The sequence below is a fragment of the Ursus arctos genome, unplaced genomic scaffold (assembly GCF_023065955.2).
Source record: "Ursus arctos isolate Adak ecotype North America unplaced genomic scaffold, UrsArc2.0 scaffold_16, whole genome shotgun sequence".
In the NCBI taxonomy this organism is placed as follows: Eukaryota; Metazoa; Chordata; class Mammalia; order Carnivora; family Ursidae; genus Ursus; species Ursus arctos.
This window is the reverse complement of record NW_026622830.1, coordinates 33,933,433-33,956,339: the sequence shown is the minus strand read 5'-3', so window position 1 is coordinate 33,956,339 and position 22,907 is coordinate 33,933,433. Positions and strand designations below refer to the sequence as shown.

General features: G+C 39.9%; 1 protein-coding gene across 13 annotated transcripts in view; it reads right to left on the bottom strand.

The window, feature by feature from the left end:
* Positions 1 to 13,824: 13,824 nt before the first annotated feature.
* The window catches only part of PLCB4 (phospholipase C beta 4), a 400,851-nt gene continuing 391,768 nt past the window's right edge, over positions 13,825 to 22,907 (bottom strand). For 12 of the 13 annotated variants that reach the window (XM_044385683.3, XM_048222092.2, XM_044385682.3 and 9 more), the window contains 4 exons: positions 21,181 to 21,238; positions 20,662 to 20,748; positions 17,449 to 17,485; positions 13,825 to 15,355 (listed from right to left, as the gene is read on the bottom strand). In XM_044385683.3, the coding sequence (XP_044241618.1) occupies positions 15,267 to 15,355; positions 17,449 to 17,485; positions 20,662 to 20,748; positions 21,181 to 21,238 (271 nt within the window). In that variant the 3' untranslated portion in view covers positions 13,825 to 15,266. Of the gene's footprint in view, positions 15,356 to 17,448; positions 17,486 to 20,661; positions 20,749 to 21,180; positions 21,239 to 22,907 lie in introns of those variants that run through there. The other variant, XR_008959400.1, reaches the window with a different exon arrangement.

Genomic DNA, 22,907 nt, shown 5'->3' with positions numbered 1-22,907 from the left:
ACAACAACAACAACAAAAAACAAAGAACCAGCTCCTGGTTTCATCACCAATGTCTACTGTCTTAAAATTAGTTTCTGTTTCCTTTATTTCTGCTCTAATCTTTATTATTTCCTTCTATCTACTGGGTTTGGACTTTGTTTGTTCTTCTTTTGCTTGCTCCTTTAGGTGTGAGGGTTGGGTTTTTTTGTTGTTGTTTTTTTTTAGGTTTTCTTGTTTCTTGAGTAGTCCTGTATTGCTATAAACTTGCCACTTAGTCCCAAAGACTTTGGACTGTTGTGTTTTTGTTTTCATTTTCATTTGTCTCCATGTACTTTTTGCTTTCCCCTTTGATTTCTTGGTTGACCCATTCATTGTTTGGTAGCATGTTATTTCACTTTCATGTATTTGTGTTCTTTCCAGACTTTTTCTTGTTGTTGATTTCTAGTTTCGTAGTGTTGTGGTCAAGAAAGATGCATGGTATGGCTTCAACCTTTTTGAATTTGTTGAGACTTGTTTTGTGGCCTAAGATGTGATCTATTTTGGAGGATGTCCCATGTGCACTTGAAAAGAATGTGTGTTCCACTCTTTTGGGATGGAATAATCTGAATATATCTGCTGGATTCACCTGGTGAATGTGTCATTCAAAGCCACTGTTTCCTTATTGATTTTCTGTTTGGATCCGTTGATGTAAGTGGGGTGTTAAAGTCCCCTGCTATTATTGTATCACTCTTGATTACTTCCTTTATGTGTGTTATTAGCTGCTTTTTGTATTTGTACGCTCCCGTGTAGGGTGCATAAATATTTAACAATCGTGGTGTCTTCTTGTTGGAATATTCCCTTCATGATTATGTAGTGTCCTTTGTTTCTTGAACAGTCTTTGTTTCAAAGTCTATTTTGTATGATATAAGTATTTTTACCCCCACTTTCTATTCACTTCCATTTGCATGGTAAATGCTTTTCAGTCCCTTCACTTTCAATCTTCATGTATCTTTAGGTCTGAATTGAGTCTCTTGCAGGCAGCATATAGATGAGTCTTGGTTTTTATCCATTCCATTACCCTATGTCTTTTGATTAGAGTGTTTAGTCTATTTACTTTCAAAGTAATTATTGATAGGTATGTACTTATTGCCATTTTGTTTTCTTTTATGGTGGTTTTTGTAGTTCTCTGTTCCTTCTCTTGCTCTCTTCTCTCATGGTTTGCTGGCTTTCTTTAGTGATATACTTGGATTCCTTTCTCCCTATTTTTTCTGTATCTATTACTGATCTTTGATTTGTGGTTGGCACTAGGTTTATACATAGCACCTTCTGCATATATCAGTCTACATTAATTTGATGGTGGCTTAAATTTGAGCCCCTTCAGAAAGCACTAAATTTTTATTCCTTAACCCCCCTCCACATTATAGATATATAGTGTCATACTTAATATCCTATTATTTTGTGAAGCCCTTGGCTGATTTTTATAGATATACTCAATTTTAGTGCTTTTGTGCTTCCTTCTTTTCTTACTCCTGCTTATGGTCTTTCCTTTCCACTCAGGAGTCCCTTTAACCAGCCTTGTAAGGCTGGTTTATTGGTAGTGAATTCCTTTGTTTTGTTTGTCTGGGAAACTCTATTTCTTTTTCTATTCTGAGTGATAACCTTGCTGGATAGCATATTCTTTGTTGTTGGTTTTTTCTTTTAGCACTTTGAATATATCATGCCAGTCCCTCTGGCCTGTAAATTTTGTGCTGAAAAATCAGCTGATAACCTTATGGTGTTTTTCTCGTATGTAATGTTTTCTTCCCTCTTGTTGCTTTTATTTTTTTATTTTTTATTTTTTTAAATGTTTTTTTATTATATTATGTTAGTCACCATACAGTACATCCCCGGTTTCCGATGTAAAGTTCGATGTTCTTGTTGCTTTTAAACAAGACAGAATTTAATTTAAAATTCTGTCTTTATCACTACTTTTGGCCATTTTAATTACTCTGTGTCTTGGCGTGGACCTGCTTGGGTTGATTTTTTGGGGGACTTTCTGTGCCTCCAGGATCAGGATTTCTGTTTCCTTCCCCAGATTAAGGAATTTTTCAGCTATTATTTCTTCAAATAAATTTTCTGCTGCCATTTCTCTCTCTTCTCCTTCTGGGATCCCTATAATGCAAACTTATTACACTCAATTTTGTCACTAAGTACTCTTAATCTATTTCCATATTTTATTATTTGTTTTTCTTTCTCTTGTTCAGCTTGATGCATTCCATTACTCTGTCCTCCAGGTCACTGATCCATTCTTCTGCTTTTTCTAGTCTACTATTTATTCCCTTAATCGTTTTTTCAGTTATTGAGTTCTTCATCTCTGTTCCTTTTTGTGTTTTCTTTCTTTTTGTAGGGAGTCTCCCTGATGTCCTCCACTGTTTCTTCAAGTCCAGTGAGTATCTTTGTGATCATTACTTTAAATTCTCTACCAAGCATATTACTTATCTCTGTTGTGTTTAGCTCTCTTGGTGTGACTTTTTCCTGTTCTTTCGATTTGGACATATTCCCGTCTTTCCTCATTTTATCTAACTCTTTGCATCTGTTTCTTTGTGTTGCTCTTATTCTCACAAGTAATCGTCCTATGAAGAAGAGATCCTGCTGTGCAGTGTCCTCTGTTCATCAGAACTCGGTTCTGCTATGTGTGAGTTTGTTCCCTGTGTTGTTAGTATGCTAGTCTGGGGCCATCTTGGGCTTGAGTTGAGTCAGACCAGGCATTTACCAGAGCTGAGGAAGCACTGAACTGCAGGGCGCTTTCCTTGTGTTCTCTCCTCAGAAGCTTTTGTTGGTGGGTGGGGCCTGAAGGCAGACCAGATGTCTGCCCCCAGCCGCTGCCGGGGCTGTTGTCAGACTGGTGTGTACGGTTTTCTTCTCTCCCTGGGGCAGGAGTCCCTTTGTGTTGATGCTTGCCCTTGTTGGTGCTGCTTGTACATTGCCATGCTTGTGGCACCTCTTTGGTTGGACACCTGACACAGGTGTATTGGAAGGGGGAGAGTGTATAATGCTAGTAAGGTCCACACTGCTTGGCTGCAGGAGGGACATGCAACTCTGGGAAAATTGCCAAGGCCAGGATGGAGGGGGTGGGTCCCCAGAAGAGTGCATGGGAGTTGTTAGCAAGCTAGGTGAGTGTATTACTGCTGCTCTCATCCCCCAGGTATCTGTACGCCTAGGCTGGAGGCAGGGGAGGGAAATGGTACCCACCAGTTGTTTTGTTCTTGGAGAAGGCTTTGAAAGATCCCTGCTCCTCCAGCACATTAGAGATTAGTAAATTAATCTTCTTCCCATACACCCTAGGCATTTTTCAAGCTGTTGCTTCTATGCGGTGCCTCAGCGGGGCTGTGTGTTGTGCTGTCTCTTTAAGGGCAGGGGCTCAGTTTCTTCTCTTCCTCTGGCTCGCCTAGACCCAAGCCCACTGATTTTTAACATTTCTGGTGTTAAGCCCCACAGATTTTAAGAACTTTCAAAGCTTCCTCTTGTTTTTAAAGCCAAATCGTAGGAGGATTCATCTTCCCAGTGTGGATCTCCTGTGCTAGAGGCGCCTGGCGTGAGGGTTTGCGCCTCTCTCGTCTGTGTCTGCAGGGTTTTCCCCTCTTACAGACAGTCCCCTGGGTCCAGTTAGCTCCTCACTGTGTCCCTTCCCTTCCTACACTTTCATGTGGCTTCTTCCTTATATTTAGCTGTGGATAGTCTGTTCTGCCAGTCTTTGGGTCATTTTCTGGACTATACCGATGTGGGTGTTTTCTAGGTGTACCTATGGGATGAGGTGAGCTTAGGATACTCCTATTCCATTGTCTTCCCCCAAATTCTAATAAACATTTGATCAATGAATATAATTAGTTTAATGCCAAATTTGTGACCAAAATAACTATTCATGTGGTAGTCAAAGTTGGTGGATGAACTTATAATCAAGTATTACAGCCTGTAGAGTTTAATATGCCGTATTATGTACACCACACTGAACATATATACCAAGTGTTTTCTAAGGAAAAGCAAAAGATAAAGTGTAAAAAGTTGTGTGCAAATTTTCAGAAAATTAAATACATACACTGTTTGAAAGGGATAAATAGTAATTATTTTGATGGACCCGTAAAACATTGCTTCATTCCAACTTTATAATATCAAAGTTCAAAAACAACCAAGGATCTTTTTTTTTTTTTTAAGATTTTATTTATTCATTTGACAGGGATAGAGACAGCCAGTGAGAGAGGGAACACAAGCAGGGGGAGTGGGAGAGGAAGAAGCAGGCTCATAGCGGAGGAGCCTGACGTGGGGCTCGATCCCCCCAACACCAGGATCACGCCCTGAGCTGAAGGCAGACGCTTAACAACTGAGCCACCCAGGCGCCCCCAACCAAGGATCTTTTAACCTCTGTTTTGTTTTTGGTACATTCTGATTCACCAAAGCTTTGGTCATGGTGTGAGTAATTAGGTGTACAATATTAAATTGTCCTCCTTAGGAAAATTTTTCTAAATTTTGTCTTGGTGGAGATTTGAAAGGGTCTCAAAAGTTTTCGGGAGGAAGTAGCTTTGGGACTGTTCCTCACCTCGTATTTCCAAGAAAGTAACTCGAGGAGGGGAGAAGAAAAGGACTCATATCACTTATGGAGATGTGCACATAAAAATTCATCCCAGAGGCACTACCCAGGATTTATTATGACATTAAAGATGCAATTATTAAAGTTTGTGTTTGGGATTCTGTTAAATGCCAAGCATCAAGAACAAGTTGTAGAAAGCACGGTCTTCTCTCAGATATATAGAAGTGATGGGGTAGGAGAGGCTAACATGAGATGTCCTCTCTTCACTCTCCATAATCACACTTAATGTTGATGTGTCTTTTGAGTGCCTATTGGCCACTGTGGTAGTCATACTGTTTTGAAAGGAAGCTAACAGTATGACCTGAGGAAAACTGTTTTCTTGAAATTGAGAAGGCAAGTCACAAGAAAGCTTATTTTAGCCCTTCATTCTGGTTTTCAAAGGCATTGGCCGCCTCAGAGGTCACACAGAGACAGTTACAAATCCTTCATTCTGCCTCACAAAACATAATTTAAATAGTCATTTTATAGTTATTGACTACCCGTTTCTCACAATGGGAATAAACAAAGCCTGAAAAGAAATTAGTTCTGGGCTAGTGGGAATGCTATATTTTTAAATAGCTTTTAAAGCACTAATGGATAAATTCAGATGGGATAAATTCAGAAGCTTTTTAAGTCTAAATGGATAAATTCAGAAAATTATTTCTTTCTTGGGGGAATGAGAGAGCTTTTGGAAGTGGCATTTTTGGAGGTGGCTTCTGAAGGATTGAGAGGACATCATCACGTGATGTGGCTAGAAAAGATGTGTGCTATGCATGTATGAACAGAGAACAGTGATAAACACAGATTGACTACGTAAATAAGTAGGTTGGGGCCAGAAAGTGCTGACATCAGTAATTTCAACTTTATTCTTTAGGTAGTGGATAGGAATTCCACATTTATGGGCAGAGAGCTGTCATTGGGAGCGATTAGTCTATGTGTAGAGGGATTTGAAGGCCAAAGAAATTCAATAGGAATTTACTAAAATTAAGTAATAAGAGAAATTTTAAAGGAGGAGAGGGAAGCTTTCAAGACAGGGTAGAATTCATAGATTTTTATCAACAGATTGGATGTGAGAACAGATTAGATGTGAGAACAAGATGGAGCCATGGGTTAGTATCTGTTATGGGTTGTTAAAATAGGAAGGATAGGTAGAAAAAGGGTCGTTGTTTTTTTTATTAATTACACACAATGAGCCTGTGGGCCTTTTTTTTTTTTTTTTTAACTCTAAAAAATCTAAGAGGAAGAGCCAGTGCTTAGCAGAAGAAAGGTCAAGGCTAAAGTTATGAATTTGAGATTATATGCAGAGAAGTAGAAATTGAAGGCATATGATCACATAAGACAACTAGGGGAAAATACATATAGATAAGATCCTCTGAATAGATGGTGAAAGATTTCTTTCCCTTTCGTTGGGGGTGGTGCTGGTAATATTTTAATACTGAAGCAACGATGGGTTGGTTTCACATGCATTTTCATTTCTGAAACTATACAATATTTTTAGATTATTAAGTTTTACATTATAAATTTTACAATTAGGAAAAGAGAATGGGAGTGTATCTCTGTCTATTTACATAGAAATATTTCCAAGATATAGTGTAAAGTCCAAAAGTAAATTGTAAAAAATTATCTACAGTATGAACCCATTTATAAAACCTCTCAAAAAACCATAAAATAATATTACATATTTGTGTAGGTAATTTTAATTTGTGTGATCAAAACCAAATATATTTCACTTCACCTATAGAGTAATTGCAGGAATCCTTAACAATATCTGTGTCAGAGAATTCTTATCGGGCCTGTTTTTTCTTAGGTCTAGTTTTAGGCTGACAAAATTAAATGGAGATATTTTCTCAGAGTCAGATCTACTCTGATAGAAACAACTTGGCTAAAGAATTTTTCCTCTTTAAATTTAATTACTTTGTTTCATAAAGCATTAATTATATATATTACATACTATACAATAGTAATATATATACCATATATATTTATATCAAATTATATACCATATAATACATATATAGTACATTATACTACATATACCATATAGTACATATATAGACCATATACATATATACACACACACCCCATACATACACATACACACATAACATACATATGTTTTATTTAATTCCAGTATAGTTAATATACAGTGTTATATTGCTATATTAGTTTAAGGTGTACAATATAGTGATTCACAAATTCTGTACATTACCCAGTGCTCATCACGATAAGTGTACTCTTAATCCCCTTCACCTATTTCACCCATCCCCAGCCACCTCCCCTCTGGTAACCATCAGTTTGCTCTCCAGTTAAGAGTCTGTTTTTTGGTTTGTCTTTTTTTGTTCATTTGTTTTGTTTCTTTAGTTCCACAGATGAGTGAAATCTTATGGTATTTGACTTTCTCTGAGTGACTTATCTCATTTAGCATTAAACCCTCTAGATCCATCCATGTTGTTGCAAATGGCAACATTTTGTTCCTTTTTATGGCTGAGTAATGTTCCATCGTGTGTGTGTGTGTGTGTGTGTGTGTGTGTGTGTGTGTATCTATATATAGATAGAGATAGAGATAGATAGGTATAGACATATCTATACCTATATCACATCTTCTTTATCCATTCAACTACTGGGCTGCTTCCATAATTTGGCTAGTGTCAATAATGCTGCAGTAAACATAAGGGTGCATATGTCTTTTTGAATTCATGTTCTCATATTCTTTGTGTAAATACCCAGGAGAGGAATTCCTGGATTATATGGTAACTCTATTTTTAACTTTTGAAGAACATGCATACTGTTTTCCAGTGACTGCACCAGTTTGCTTTCCTACCAACAGTGCACAAGGGTTCCTTTTTCTCCACACCCTGGCCAACACTTGTTCCTTGTGTTTTTGGTTTTAACCATTCTGACAGCTGTAAGGTGTTATCTCATTGTGATTTTGATTTTTATTTCCCTATTTATGAGGGCTGTTGAGCATTTTTCATTTGTTGGCCATCTGTATGTCATTGGAGAAATGTCTGTTTATGTGTTCTGCCCACATTTTATTATTTTTTTTAAAGATTTTATTTATTTATTTGACAGAGAGAGTGGCAGAGAGAGAGGGAACACAAGCAGGGGGAGTGGGAGAAGGAGAATCAGGCTCCCAGAGGAGCAGGGAGCTCGATGTGGGGCTCGATCCCAGGACCCCGGGATCACTCCCTGAGCCGAAGCCAGACGCTTAACGACTGAGTCACCCAGGCGCCCCTCTGCCCACATTTTAATTGGATTATTTGGTTTTTTGTGTGTGTTGAGTTGTATAAGTTCTTTATATGTTTTGGATACTAGCTCTTTATTGGATATGTCATTTGCAAATATCTTCTCCCAGTTCAGTTTTGTTGATTGTTTCCTTTGCTGTGCAGGAGCTTTTTATTTTGATGTAGTCACAATAGCTTTTTTTTTTTCAATTTATTATGATATGTTAGTGACCATACAGTACATCATTAGTTTTTGATGTAGTGTTCCATGATTCATTGTTTGCGTATAACACCCAGTGCTCCATGCAATACGTGCCCTCCTTAATACCCATCACTGGGCTAGCCCATCCCCCCACCCCCCTCCCCTCTAAAACCCTCAGATTGTTTCCCGGAGTCCATAGTCTCTCGTGGTTCATTTCCCCCTCTGTTTACCCCCCCTTCATTCTTCCCTTCCTTCTCCTACCAATCTCCCTGTTATTCCTTATGTTCCACAAATGAGTGAAACCATATGATACAATAGCTTAATTTTGGTTTGTGCCCCCTGCCTCAGGAGACCTAGAAAAATGTTGCTGTGGCCGATGCCAGAGAAAGTACTGCCTGTGCTCTCTTCTAGGATTTTTATGGTTTCAAGTCTCACATTTAGGTCTTTAATCCATTTTGAGTTCATTTTTGTATATGGTGTAAGAAAGTGGTCCAGTTTCATTCTTCTCCATGTAGTCGACCAGTTTTCCCAACATAATTTGTTGAATAGACCCTTTTTCCCCATCGCATATTCTTGTCTCCTTTGTCAAAGATTGACTGTATAATCATGGGCTTATTTCCGGGGTCTCTTTTAAAAGCTGTTCTGTTGGTCTATGTGACTGTTTCTGTGCCAGTACCACACTGTTTTGATTACTACAACTTTGTAGTGTAATTTGAGATCTGGAATTATGATACCTCCAGTTTTTTTCTTTTTCCAGATGTTTTTTTAGCTATTAAGGGTCTTTTGTGGTTCCATACAAATGTTAGGATCATTCGTTCTAGTTCTGTGCAGGATGCTGTTAATATTTTTATAGGGATTGCATCAAATCTGGAGATTGCTTTGGGTAGTATGGACATCTTTGTTCTTCCAATCCATGAGCATGGAGTATCTTCCTTTTTGTTTCTGTTGTGTGCAATTTCTTTCATCAGTGTTTCATGGTTTTCAGAGTACAGGTTTTTCAACTCCTTGGCTAAGTTTATTCCTGGGTATTTTTAAGTTTTTGATGCAATTTTAAATGGGATTGTTTTTTTAATTTCTCTTTCTGCTGCTTTATTATTGGTGTGTAGAAATGCAACAGATTTCTGCACATTGATTTTGTATTCTACAACCTTACTGAATTCATTTATCAGTTCCAGTAGTTTTTTGGTGGAGTGTTTGGGGTTTCCTACATACTGTATCATACCATCTGCAAATAGTGACAGTTTTACTTCTTCCTTGCCAATTTGGATGCTTTTCATTTTTCTTTCTTATCTGACTGCTGTGGCTAGGACTTCCAGTACTGTGTTGAATAAAAATGGTGAGAATGGACATCCTTGTCTTATTCTTGATCTTAAGGGGAAGGCTCCCAGGTTTTCACCATTGAGTATTATGCTAGTTGTGTGTTTTTTTCATATACGGCTTTTACCGTGTTGAGGTATGTTCCCTCTAAACCTACTTTGTTGAAGGTTTTTGATCATGAGTAGATGATGTACTTTGTCAAATGCTTTTTGTGCATCTATTGAAATGATATGCTGTTTACCCTTTCTCTTACTGCTGTGATGTATCATGTTGATTGATTTGTGAATATTGAATGACCTTTGCATCAAAGGAATAAATTTCACTTAATGGTGATGAATTATTTTTTTAAATATATTGTTGGATGTGGTTTGCTGATATTTTGTGGAGGGTTTTTGCATCTGTGTTCATCAGAGATATTGGCCTGTATTTCTTATTTCGCTCTTTTTTTTGGTGGTGTCTTTATCTGGTTTTGGTATCAGGGTAATGCTGGCCTCATAGAACGAACTTTGGAGCTTTGTCTACTCCTCTGCCCCCCTTCTTCCCCCCCTTCCTCCCTCCCCCTCCTTTCCTTGTATGTAATGTTTTCTCTTGTTGCTCTTAAAATTCTCTCTTTATCCCTACTTTTGGCCATTTTAATTACTCTGTGTCTTGGTGTAGACCTGTTTGGGTTGATTTTGTTGGGGACTTTCTGTACCTCCTGGATCTGAATTTCTGTTTCCTTTCCCAGATTAGGGAAGTTTTCAGGTGTTATTTCTTTAAATAAATCTGGCCCCTTTTCTCTCTCTCCTTGTGGAATTCTTATAATATGAACGTTATTACACTTGATGCTGTCACTGTGTTAATCTATTTTCATTTATTATTTTTTTTCTCTTTCTCCTGTATAGCTTAATTGCTTTCCATTACTCTGTCCTCAAGTCAGTAATCTGTTCTCTATCCTCTAATCTATCCATTCCCTCTAGTGAATTTTTAATTTCCATTATTAAGTTATCTCTGATTCTTCTTTTATGTTTCCTTTCTCTATGTTGGGAGTCTCTCTGTATCTGTTTCTATGTGTTAGGAAAGTCAACCCTGTGTCTTGCTTTTAAAAGTAGTGGTCCTATGAAGAGGAGGTCCCATAGTGCCCTGCAGTGCAATGTCCCATTTAGCAGAAGCTAGCACTTCAGGTGTGTCTCGTATGGGCGTTACTGTGTACCCTACTGAGCTGAGCTACCTTTGCCTTCAGTCTGGTCAGGCCAGTCTTCTGTAGTGGCTCTTGTTGCCGTTTTGGGTGGGGTTTCTTCCCTGTGTTGCTAGTGGGCCTGTCTGGGGGCTGCCTGGGACTTGAGTCAGATCAGACATTTGCCAGAGCTGTGGTAGATCTGAGCTGTTGGGCACTTTCCTTGTGTTGTCCCCTGAGAAGCTTTTGTTGGTGGGCGGGGCCTCCAGTCAGACCAGATGCCTGCCCCCAGTCCGTTGCTGGTATATGTGGTTATTTTCCTCTCTCCCTGGTGGAAGAATCACTTTGGAGTGGTGCTGGTCCCTGTCGAGTGTGTTTGCACACTGCCATGCTCGTGGTACCGCTTTGGGCTCTGGCTAAGGGTGTATGGCAGCGGGTGGGTCTGCAAGAGAATGTGGGGTGGGGTGCATGGTGTTAGCATGTTTTGTGTGTGGGGGGGTCTCCTGTGTGGATATCTGGGACAAATACCGGGTCGGAGGGGGCATGTCTGTAGGAGAAGATGGGGGTGAGTCTCCCTGTGAGCAAGCTAGTATTGGTACTGTGCTGATTGCTACAGGTGGCCTTGTGTTTATGCAGGGGATGGGGGGGCCTGGGGGACGGAAATGGGGCCTGCCAGCTCCTTTTATCCTAGATAAGTCTCCTATAGATTCCTGCTCCTTCAGCACATGGTCTGAGATTAGTAAACAATCTCCTTCTCTTATACCCTAGGTGTTTTTCAAATTGCTGCTTCTCTGCTCTATCTCAGCCAGGCTATTTGCTGTGCTGTCTCTTTAGGGGGGGCATTCAGTTTCCTCTCACCCTCCAGGCTCTCCCAAAGTAGAGTAAAATGGTGAGAATGGACATCCTTGTTCCAGGTGTTAAGCCCTATTGATCATAAGAACTCATGACATTAGGCCCCTCTGGTTTTAGAAGTTTAAATGTTATGGGGATTTGTCTTCTCTGAGGGCTCCTGTGCCTGGGTAATAGGGTCTGCCTCTCTATACCTGTGGTACCCTCCCTCCCATGGACTGTCCCATGGGTCTATTTAGCTCCCGACTGCACCTCCGCTCTTCCTACCCTCTTTGATGTGGCCTCTTCTCTACGGTTAGCTGTGAATGGTCTCTTCTGACAATCTTTGTGCCATTTTCTGGGTTGTTTACACTCATGTAGGTGTTATCTAGTTGTATCCATGGGACGAGGTAAGCTTAGGATCTTTCTACTCTACTATCTTCCCTGGAAATCCAATTTCTTTCTTTTTTTGAATTGCTTTTGAAGGAAGCTCACTACTAAATTACAGTCCCAATTGCAGAAGTGTTCTTTGCTTTAGGTTTTCTGATACAATGTTCCTCTTGTATCCCGCCTTTAATACTTGCCTTCCTCCACCACCTGCCATCAACCCTCAAGTCTTGGGATTTGATGAGCTTGTACAATATTTTTGAAATACTGTTACACGGATTCCAAGATACACATATTTTCACATCTCTGAAATTGAGGTGTCTTACAATCACAGGGTGATGTCCTCATTTAATTGGCTGCATGTTTTCATTCTTTGTGGTATATAAAATGATGGTGGAGTTATAATCAATAGTGTCATAGATCTGATGAGCTATAATACTTCTCAATGGGTTTCCCTATTTTGGCAACCCCCCCCCCCCCCCGCCCCATGAAGGTTTTTATCCTCCCAAAAGGGAAGAACAATCTGCTTAGGAAGGCGGAAGACAGTCTCACATGGGCATTCCAGTCAGTCAGGCATAGGCAGTTCCATAACATTTCTGGGCTGAGGAGAAAGAGAAAGACTTGAGACTCAAGCATCCTGACTCCCAGGTGGAGCAGAAAGGTCCTTCTGGGTGGGAGGAGCAAGATGTAGTAGAAACCCAGATGGCTTGGGGCCCGATATAAAGCTGGCTTGCTTTTTGCTTCTTGGGGCATTGCTCTAACAAATCACAAGCCTCCTGGAGAAACCTCATGACGTTGGAACATGGTGCTAGTAGCTGGCAAACGGGCAAAGGAGGTACTTACATGAATGGTCTGGAGTTAGCACTTCTAGTTCCCCTACAGTCCACAAAGATCCAGAAGTTCCTGCATCGTCCAGAAGAATGCTAAAATAAACTGAGTCCAGGGTGAACACTTGAATGAGCAGAGACCTTGAGCCATTGGGATGGAAGGACCCATTTTGCAGGGCTGTAGCACAGGGCAGTTAGGACTGTCCCACCGTGGGGAGACCAGATGCTCCTCCCCACTGCCATCTGGGGAAAGAAGCAGGGAGACCTGAATGGGGCTGGGATGCTAATGGGGGATTTGACTTTGAAGTAATTGAAAATGCTTCTGAAATAACATGTTTGTTTTTTTAAGCTGGAAAAGACTGAATTACTTTAATTGGCAAGATTTTGTTTTCCTTCATAAGAATGCAGAATTTGAGTGCAATCTGAACTTATAATTGAAAGTAAAACAACATTGTGTTGAACATCTGAGCTGTGTGTACACTTTAATCCTACTACAGTGGAATCTTTTGGGGGTGGGGGTAAGATATCTCAGATACTGGAAGTACTCTGGGTTAAAGAATAAACTGGCTCTGGGTATAGTACTGGAAAACAGAAATATTTATGGTGGTGTAAAAGGATGAAAAGGCAGAGAAGATCAGATCAGAAAAATGGGAAGACTGGGAGTACCTCGCAGAAGCAAAGGAGGGAGGAGGCATTTGCTGAATTCAGTGAAGTGCCACAGAATGGTGAGCTGAGCTCTTGCTAGAAGTCCTTTGATTTGATGAGGAGCCATTCAGAATTCTTGAGAACGGGCCATCCCAATGTGGTACTAGTTAAGGAAATTTTTTAAAAAAGATTTTATTTTTAGAGAGCGAGTGAGTGAGAACCAGGGGAAGGGCAGAGGGAGAGTGAGAATCTCAACACTGAGTGTGAAGCCCAACGTGGGGCTCGATCTCCTGACCCTGAGATCATGACCCGAGCAAAAATGAGTGAGAGAGATGCTTAATTGACGGAGCCACGTAGGTGTCCCAATGCGGTGCTATTTTAACAGCCATAGTTTTCCATGGGATGTTAGTGCTGAAAGGTACGTAGTCTAACCCCATTGTCTTACAGATAAGCAAATAGGGAACCAGAGAAATTTCAGAGAAACCAGTTCAAATGATAAATACGAGAAAAAGCCAAATATGTGACATTTGGGAGTCAGCCAGAATCAACCTGTTTTGTGTCATTTGGTGGGAAAATGTGCTGAGGCATGAAGAAGCCTCCTTTTGAAATAATGGAGAGATCATTTATGAAGAGGGCAAAAAGTCTGCTGGAAAGCATATACTCTGACAGGTGTTAAATGTGTTTTAATTTTTTATTAGAGAAGTCGGAAGTTTAATTTCAATATTGACGGTAACATAATTTTCTCTGCTTTGTTCAGAGGAACACACAGAATCAATTTGTACAAGCATATACAATTCAGTTGGTGTTTTGTGTCCTAAAATCAGTAATCTGATTAGTTCTAGACTACCGTTTCCATGCGCTCCTCCCGGCTTTGGCGGCATGGCTCAATTCCCCGCAGAATACTTTTTCATGCACTGTCTGAACACAACTACAGCGGGCTTAAAGACCATGCAGATAAACACTGTAGCAAATTGTTTTGATATTTAACAGACGTAAAAAGGTTATTTCCTGATATGAAATTCTGAAAATCTGCATAAATATTTTTGTGTAAAATTAAATTAGTTATGTATTTTTTTGAAACTAGAACTTGAAGTATCAAGAATGCCCACATAATTCATATACACATATATATAGACTTTTTCATTATGCTAAAAGTCTTGATAGTCCAATTATATTCTGTGCCATACATTTATGTAGCCAGTATCGATTTGGCATTAGGTTAACTGTATGTGTACGGATTAGTCTTAATCGGTGCTTGTGTATCATGCAAACATAGTTCTAGTATTCCTGTTTACTAATCTTGTCATGTGGCAATACTTAGATGATTTTGCTCTATAACAGTGTGAATTAGGAGTATAAATACTTTATACATGGTCACATTTACAAACGTTTGCCAATAACCACTTCACAATCTTTATGGTGTCATAGTGTATTATAATGTCTGGAATCGGCAGAAGCAATTCCTATAAAGCAAAATCAGATGTAAACTGTCTTACGTGTGCCTAACAGAGTTCTCCCTTGAGCACGGATGAGTTTTGGCACAGGTACGCTGTTCTATTTTTTTTTTTTACTCTAATAATTTCCACAACGTTTACAGGAAATTAGCTTCTTATGGCATGGCAGAGACATGGCACTTACTGATGAGGTAACTCAGATGTAGAAAAATTCTGCAAAATTATTTGTCTAGCAGATTGCCACTTCTGCTGATGAATTTGTAGACAGAGTTTGTTTTTTTTCTAGTGCATGCATTTTGCTATTGAATCACTAATGCACTGTTTTTGCTGCAGCTCAAACATGTCCTAAATGCATCACAGAGCGGAGTTGTTTACACCAAGCTCATTCCCTTGTGATGGTATTTTATAGCAAACATGTTTAAGTTGTAATAGCAAGGGTTCAACTCTGCCTTACTGGGATAGTAATTTTGGTGGATTTGGAGCTCCTTTTGGTTGGTCAAAGAAATCCAATACTCAAAAATGTTACAGAGAAGGTTGTAAGTCTCTGTGGTTGCGGGTAACGTCTTGTCTGTACATAAAGGACACCCAAAGAGACAACAGGCGTCTTGCATTAAATCTGTGTCAGGAAGGTTGGGGATCTTTTGATGCTGTGCGGCTCTGTGGCTTCAGTTTGGGCTCTGGAGTTTCACACTACTGTTGCTGGCCTGCGGTCCATCTCGGCTTCCAACTTCACCATCTGCTGCATCTCCTTCGCCTGGAACATCAGAAACGAGGCCTGACCATGTTGCCATCCTCTCTTGAAGGCATGCAGCCACCCAGACTCTCTTCTCCCATGAATCTGATGCTGGCACTGTGTCCTTGCTACTCCCAGTGAGGCCCAGGGACCATCAGCATCAGCACCGCCTGGGCCCTTGTGAGAAAGGCACACTCTTGGACTCTAGCCCAGGCCGACTGGATCAGAATGTGCATTTTCACAAGATCCCAAAGACATTTTCCTGCACAGTAAAGGTTGTGAATGACTAGTTCTACAGCGTGCCAGGAAAACCACTTGAAAAGAGGCTAAGCCGGTCACTCAATATTTAGACTATGTCACGTCAAACCGTTTGGTTTCTACGGATGGACATGTTGCCTTGACCGTGTGTAATTTGAACTTTTAGCAGAAGTGTTATGTACAATATTTTCCCCCAATAGCCTGCAATTTAATTAATTCCCTAAGAATCTGACTGATGGAGAAGTTTAGGTGGGAGCATATCACATTGGTTTGGCTGGAGTACCTTGTAAATATGTAGGGTTCCTAGAATCCTATTGTCCAAAAATTATCCCTACTGGCTCTCAATTCATTAGGATAATTTTTTATAGGCTTCCTGAGGTTGAGTTCACCATGGCTTAAGACTGTCACTAAGACAACCAGGTGGTTTGGGAGGTAGAAAGGAATCAGAGGGCCGGTGCGGGGGCGGGGGGGAAGATTCTGGTGACACATCAACTTGCTTATTTCAACTTTTACTTTCCAACTGGTTTCTGGATGCTTGGGCCCAACCCAATGCATCTATCTTTTGAAGGAAAAATAAAGCATTCCTTTCCTCTTTTTGTGACCTACCACTTTGAAATAAAGGCCATTTAAGAATGGAAACGTGGACATAACTCAGAGAAGCACTCTGAAGTGCTCTCATGTTTGCTTAGGTATTCCAACTCAATGGAAGGTCAGTGGGCGGGGTGGGGAGGGGGGATTGGGTCAAATCTGAAGATCATCCAATGAGCATCTAGATGTCCCGAATGAGGCCCTGTTATAAAACTAGTTTAACCCGTGGATATACAGTAATTCTTATTTTTTTTTTATTGTGGCTTTAAATTTCCTTTTGGCGAAGATGGATATGGTAATACCAAAGAACTTAATTTTCCTGCTCAAATATGGGATGGATGGTTCCCTCTACCTGGATAGTTTTCAATGCCTGAAGTATACTAATACTCTGAGAAATGAGAAATGGAGAAAAATATACAAACATGAAACTATGACACAAACGGTATTCGTAAGAGGTGACAGTGAAACCATATCAGCACTGGAAATTAAATACTTGTATGTTCAATAGTACTAACAGATGCTCTATGCTTCTCCCCACTTAGCATTTAATGATGATATTGAACATAAGCCATTATAGCGCTATTCTCAGAGCGAGGTTCTCAGATGAGCGGGGTGACCGTTCATTCCCATTTGCAGGGGACAGTTCCGAAACATTTATGCCTGTTAGACCCGGCAAGTATGAACATCACCCCCTTTCACTCTCAAAACTATCCTGGTTCAGATAATACATTATATGGTCACCTTACTTAGGTGATTAGGGTCCTTGGCAGACCAGATCTCACAGAAAGCATGACACGAGTCACTGTATAATGACACTGTAGAATGTTTCTGCACGCAGACCATAAGGGTCATTAAAAAGCACCGATGAACTTTTAAGTAGGGTGCTTTAACAATTAATTGCAGTCCTATGAATGCTTGTGAAAGAGCTGGCTTTGTGACCCAGCCTTAGCTGTGGTCGGTCCAAATGACAGTCATAGATCACTGTTCTTGACGCGTGGGTCTACCTTCATCAGCATGACTTGAGTTTTCTAGGTCTGCTGTTGGAACCGTGGGCTAAGACTCCCTCAGAAAGAATTCTCGAAAGATGCTGGGCATTTCAGTTTGAATATTACCTCAGAAATCCAAGCATGAAGTAGTCAAGCTTTTAAATCCAAACCCCTGAGATACTAGTTATGACCAGGTGTGCATCATAAATGGAGTCTGCACCGAGCATACTAACAGAGCTGAGAAGGAAAGCAATGTTTTGCTTATCAGAGTTCCGGTCCTACCTTGTGTTTGGGACACTGCATGGCAGGTTTTCAATAGCTGTTTGTACAAAAATAGTAATGTCAAAATTGAGTCATACATATAAAAGAAAATAAATGAATACTGAATAAATGAACACTTAAAAAAATGAATGCAAAACCATATACAGAAAAGCAAAAAGCTAAGAATAAAACATGTATACGCCCGTCAGCGACGAACTCCCCCCCAGATTGATCTCAACAGAAAATAATTAAAAAAAAGAACAAAGCAAACAACCAATGCCTGGGAACCCAGACTATGCTCTCCTGCAGGAGTGGGTGGGAAACCCTCCCTTTAGCAAGAACCCTCACTTCTCTTTATTAAATGATAGGATTGATGACAAAAATCAACTTTTAAAGCTTGGGTATGACAGTAATGGAGCGTTAATGTTTGAAATGGTACATGTCAGGACAGATGACGTACTTGTGGCTAGGAGGTCTACGGGAAAAGTTAGTAGCAAAACGATCCCTGACCTCTTGAGGTTTTTTTTATTTTTTTTTATTTTTTTTTATTTGACAGAGACCGAGAGAGGGAACACAAGCAGGGGGAGTGGGAGAGGAAGAAGCAGGCTCATAGCGGAGGAGCCTGATGTGGGGCTCGATCCCATAACGCCGGGATCACGCCCTGAGCCGAAGGCAGATGCTTAACTGCTGTGCCACCCAGGTGCCCCTGACCTCTTTGAGTTTTAAGCGAAGCATTGGATGACCAAGTAGGCAAGGCCATTAGGTGGCTTAAAAAAGAGCACATGAGGTTAGGATCCAGAATCGGGGCCAAATCATATTAAAACTTGAATTGTTTCTGCTAGTTCCCTCAATGCTGGTCTAGCTAATTAAGTAGATCCTTGGGGGGCTGGGGTGAGCTTCTGGGAGTTAGGGTCACAAGGAAGCAGTAAGAAGCCTTAAAGAGATATTATGGATGAATGTTAAAATTATCTTTGGCTTAGAAACAGAGAATAATAGTCTTTGGGTTGAACAAGGGTTTGGGAGACTGTTATAAAAATTTAGGATTGTCTGGAAATAGGAAACTTTTCTGCCAGTGAAATGTTTAATTGGTTAATAAAGGGAGCTCTCCTGATTCCAGACTTGCCTATCATGCGAGAAGAAATGGAGTCACCATGTCTTTTGCACCTGTGCCTGCTACAGTGTCGTAACACACAGAGCAACTAAGAGCTCTCTGACCTTGAAGTTCCAAACAAAACAAAACCATACTAGAAAGACCTGGGACTGAATTTGTATGGAACAGCCCATGTTTTTGTAAAGCAGGGCTTAACACAGAAATTCAAGTCCGAATTCTACCTCTGCCGGAAGCATCAATATGATATGGCGAATTTCTTTTCATTGAATCCCATTAAATCTTCCTCAAATCTCAATCCTCCTCATGATCTGTGCTTTCCTAAGCTTCTGTGCCTCGAAGTATCAGCTGTGGGTGGTAGACGTTGCTTAAGACATATTGAAATGCATGACATGAATTTTTGGAACGAAAAGCCACTATCTTCCCAAATATACTCAATCAGTCCAGCTATCACTAATCCAGTATATTGAAGGCAAGAACTCTGCTATGGTTTGAATTCTCCGTGTGTTAGGATAAAAGCTCAAAATGATTTTTTTATTATGTACTTTGGCTCTGAAATAAAAAACAGTAGGTAAGTGTATTCTCGAGCTCTGATATTCACCACTATTGTAGTAATGAGTAATTTTTAGCACATGTACATTCTTAAGCCAAACTTGTTGCTAAGCAACACAGTAATTTCTAAGTAGTTTCTTAATTTAGTTAACTGAAACATAACTGTGCCTTACCTTCATTGTGCCTTCTTCCAAGAGGCATCCTTACCCCACCCAGCCCTGAATCACTGAAGTGGATCCTAATGTTTTGGAGATGGTGGCTTTACCTTTATTCATACTCCCATTTTGCCCATGGGAACACTTTCTGGGAAGTGCTTTAAGAGCAAAAACATAAGCTAAGGTATTTTGTACCAGAACGTGATGTATCTATGAGATGGTCAAATGAATCGGACCCACAGGACAATAAACATTTATTGTCCCCCTGGAGGATCTGTGGACTGTTCATGAACAGAAGCTGAAAAGGAAATGTGACACATAACTCAGAAGTATGTTGATGAATAAAACTTCCGTCTACCGGAAAGTAACAAATCCCAAACCGGAAGCTGGATTTGTTACCCAACTGCAATACAAAAAAGATTTTCTGGTTTTGTTTTTCTTTCTCAAAGATACATTTTAGTGTAATTCCAACTGAAGTGTTTTTCAACAGAAGGCATTTACTCTGAGAAATATACCTGCAATAGGATGGCTTTACAGATGGAGGAAATGGGAAAGAAGGCAGTACAATCACCTCTTTCATCAAACCCTCTTCACAGTTTCTAGACGGAAGTAGATTATCTAGATATAAAACCTTCTAAACCAGCTCTACCTAAAAACTGAAATTTGGGACAGACTGAAATTTAAACTGCTCCGCAGGGTCATTTTGCCTTATAAGCTGGAGGTACGGCCATCAAATTGAAATTACTGGATGGACAACGGATCGCGTAGCCCGTTTGGGAAGGGAGCCCACCTGTACTGTCCTTCAGGTAAACACAGAGATCTTGCTGTTGCTGTGTAATAGCTGACGGCTAACGCAAGAGGTGGATTTTGGATAACTACTGGTGTTGACTCCTTAGTGTTTTGTCTTGTTGGGAAAAAACACCAAGAGTATGGTATCCACTCGCATTCCGTGGTTTGTAGAGTTTTGGCAGCCCCTTTCTGTGGGTCCTGCTCGGAAGCCCTGAGACGGTTTTAAACTTCACTTTTAGACAGAGGTTGAAAAGAGGTGGTTTCTCTCATTTGCTTTTAAACATAGCCAATGTTTAAATTTGCTCGCCTCTAGGTTGCAAATTCTAAAGCTCTAAATGAAATAATGTGAAACCTTCGTTTCCTCTTCTCAAGGACATCATTCTTAGAATCATCACCATCTATTGAAATGATGACTTTGGGTCCCCCCCCCCCAACCCCCATGGCTACAGTCCTCTCCCACTTCCAAAAAGAATTCTTTGTCTTGTTTGATGAAATGGGGAAAATACAGTAAAAGGCATCCTGTTTTTACTAGCCACCTTTCCATGCCACTACTCAGGCTATCTCTGCAGGCATGGTGTCTGCCTCCCAAAGCGGGCTGGCTGTGTCTTTGCATGCCTTCTGATAAGATACCTGTTCATTCTGTTTCTCTAGGAACTCGAGGTGTTCAAGCTGGACTTTTTTCAACTGATCCATTTCTTTGGACTGTTTCATTGCGAGCTGTAAAAAAGAAAAATTCTGATAAACTTTGGGTTGTAATCTGAAAACTTATGGGTGAGGTATGGCTGTTAAGTTTACAATTCAACTGAGGGAGATATTTATAAAAAAAAAAATCATGAAAAATAGCCTGAAAACTGCAAGAGTTTAAACCCGTAATTATTACTGGGAAGATCTTCCCTGCTAAAATCTTCTCAGAACATAATAGAGTATTTATGCACAATTAAAGCTTGGCTTCTTTTTTCCATATAAAATGGTGCCAAATTAGTATCTTAAAGATTTAAGTGATAGATTATTTAGCTCTCAGGGAGCAGACAAGAGAAGCTAGAATGTTTAATGTTCAGAAAAATCAAATTAAGCAAATCAGCCAGAAGAGATCTGATATCTAAACATGAGTTATTGTTCATAGTTCCAAGAAAATTACAAAATACTTACTCTCTTTCTTTCTTCCAGAAACTTTTTGGTGTTGCTGCTATTTAATTCCCTGACTCGCCTAAAAGTAATAGATACAAATAACATATGGCATGACATTGAATAGAATTAATGTGATATTACATAAGAAAGCATTATATTCCATTTACTTCTCTGGATGGGATTATCACTTTTCCCAATTTTTGCAGAATTTTGAAAGACATAATGTACAGAGAGAAATACATCTTTGTACCCATCACTCAGATTAGTCAGTATTAATGTTTTGTCCTCCTTGTCTCATATTGTTAAAGGAAACAAAGCATTACAGATATAATTAAAGCCCCCTTTGTATTTTTCCTGAGTCCATTCCCCTTTCTTTCTCTCCAGACATAACCACTATTTTGAGTTTGGTCTGGACTTTCCCATCCATGTTTTAATGTATTTATTCCACGTGGATCTATCCATTCTTAATACATACAAGTGCTTTCAGGTGCCTACAAATCAAATGGAGATACTGTCAAAAACACAGATTGCTGGGCCCACCCCCAGAGTCAGTGGATCTGGAGTGGGGCCCAAGACTCTGCATTTCTAACAAGCTCCCGAGTGATGCTGCTGGTCTCTATTGTTCTGTTTTCCAAATTTACCTAAATGGTAACCTATTCTGGGTTTCTTCCTATAACTTATTACTTAGCCTAGGTTTTAGAGATACAACTGTGTTTCAAACTATTCCATTACTTTCATCTGTTGTATGGATTTTTTCCATTGATGAAGAGAATACAACATTTCCAGTTTGCTATTGATGACAAATCGGTTATTTCCAAACAATACTCCAATGATCTGGTGCATAGGGCCCCACAATGCTTGGTGTACTATCTGTTGACTAAATAAATGTAGGGCATATCTTCTCGTGCATACGAGCAAGGATTTCTCTAAGGTATATACATAGATGTGCAAGTTGTTAGGGATTGAACAATTTCATCTTTACTCCAAAGCACTGTCCTTATTTGCATTCACAACCAGGGTCTGAATGCTACCTTTTCTTCATGTCTTTTTTTTTTTTAAAGATTTTTTTTTAAAGATTTTATTTATTTATTCGACAGAGATAGAGACAGCCAGCGAGAGAGGGAACACAAGCAGGGGGAGTGGGAGAGGAAGCAGCAGGCTCATAGCGGAGGAGCCTGATGTGGGGCTCGATCCCATAACGCCGGGATCACGCCCTGAGCCGAAGGCAGACGCTTAACCACTGTTCCACCCAGGCGCCCCTCTTCATGTCTTTTTGCCCACACTTGGAACTGTCAGACATTCAGTTTTGTGTCAATTAGTTTTGTGAAATGGCATCATTACCAGTGAGGCTGGAGTGCTTTTCATGACTGAATAGACCTACGACTGATTGAATTTCTCTAATAGCTATAGGTCTATTCAGGTTTTCTCCTTCCTTTTCAGTCAGTTTTGGATATTGATATTTTTGTAGGCAATTGTCCATTCCCTTTAAGTGTTCAAACTCACTGGTAGTAGCCTTTAAGGAGTCTTCATTTTCAAAAATATTGATTAGATCTGCAATAATTTCTCCTTTTTATCCCTAATGGTACTAACCCGTGCTCTTTGGCTTCTTGAGCAGTCTTGCTGGAGGTTCACTCATTTTATTTTTTTCAAATAATAAGCTTTTGTTTTTGCTGATATTCTCCATTGCTTTTTGTTTTCTATTTCAGTACTTTTTGCTTTTTTATTTCTCCCCATCTGAGATCTTTGGG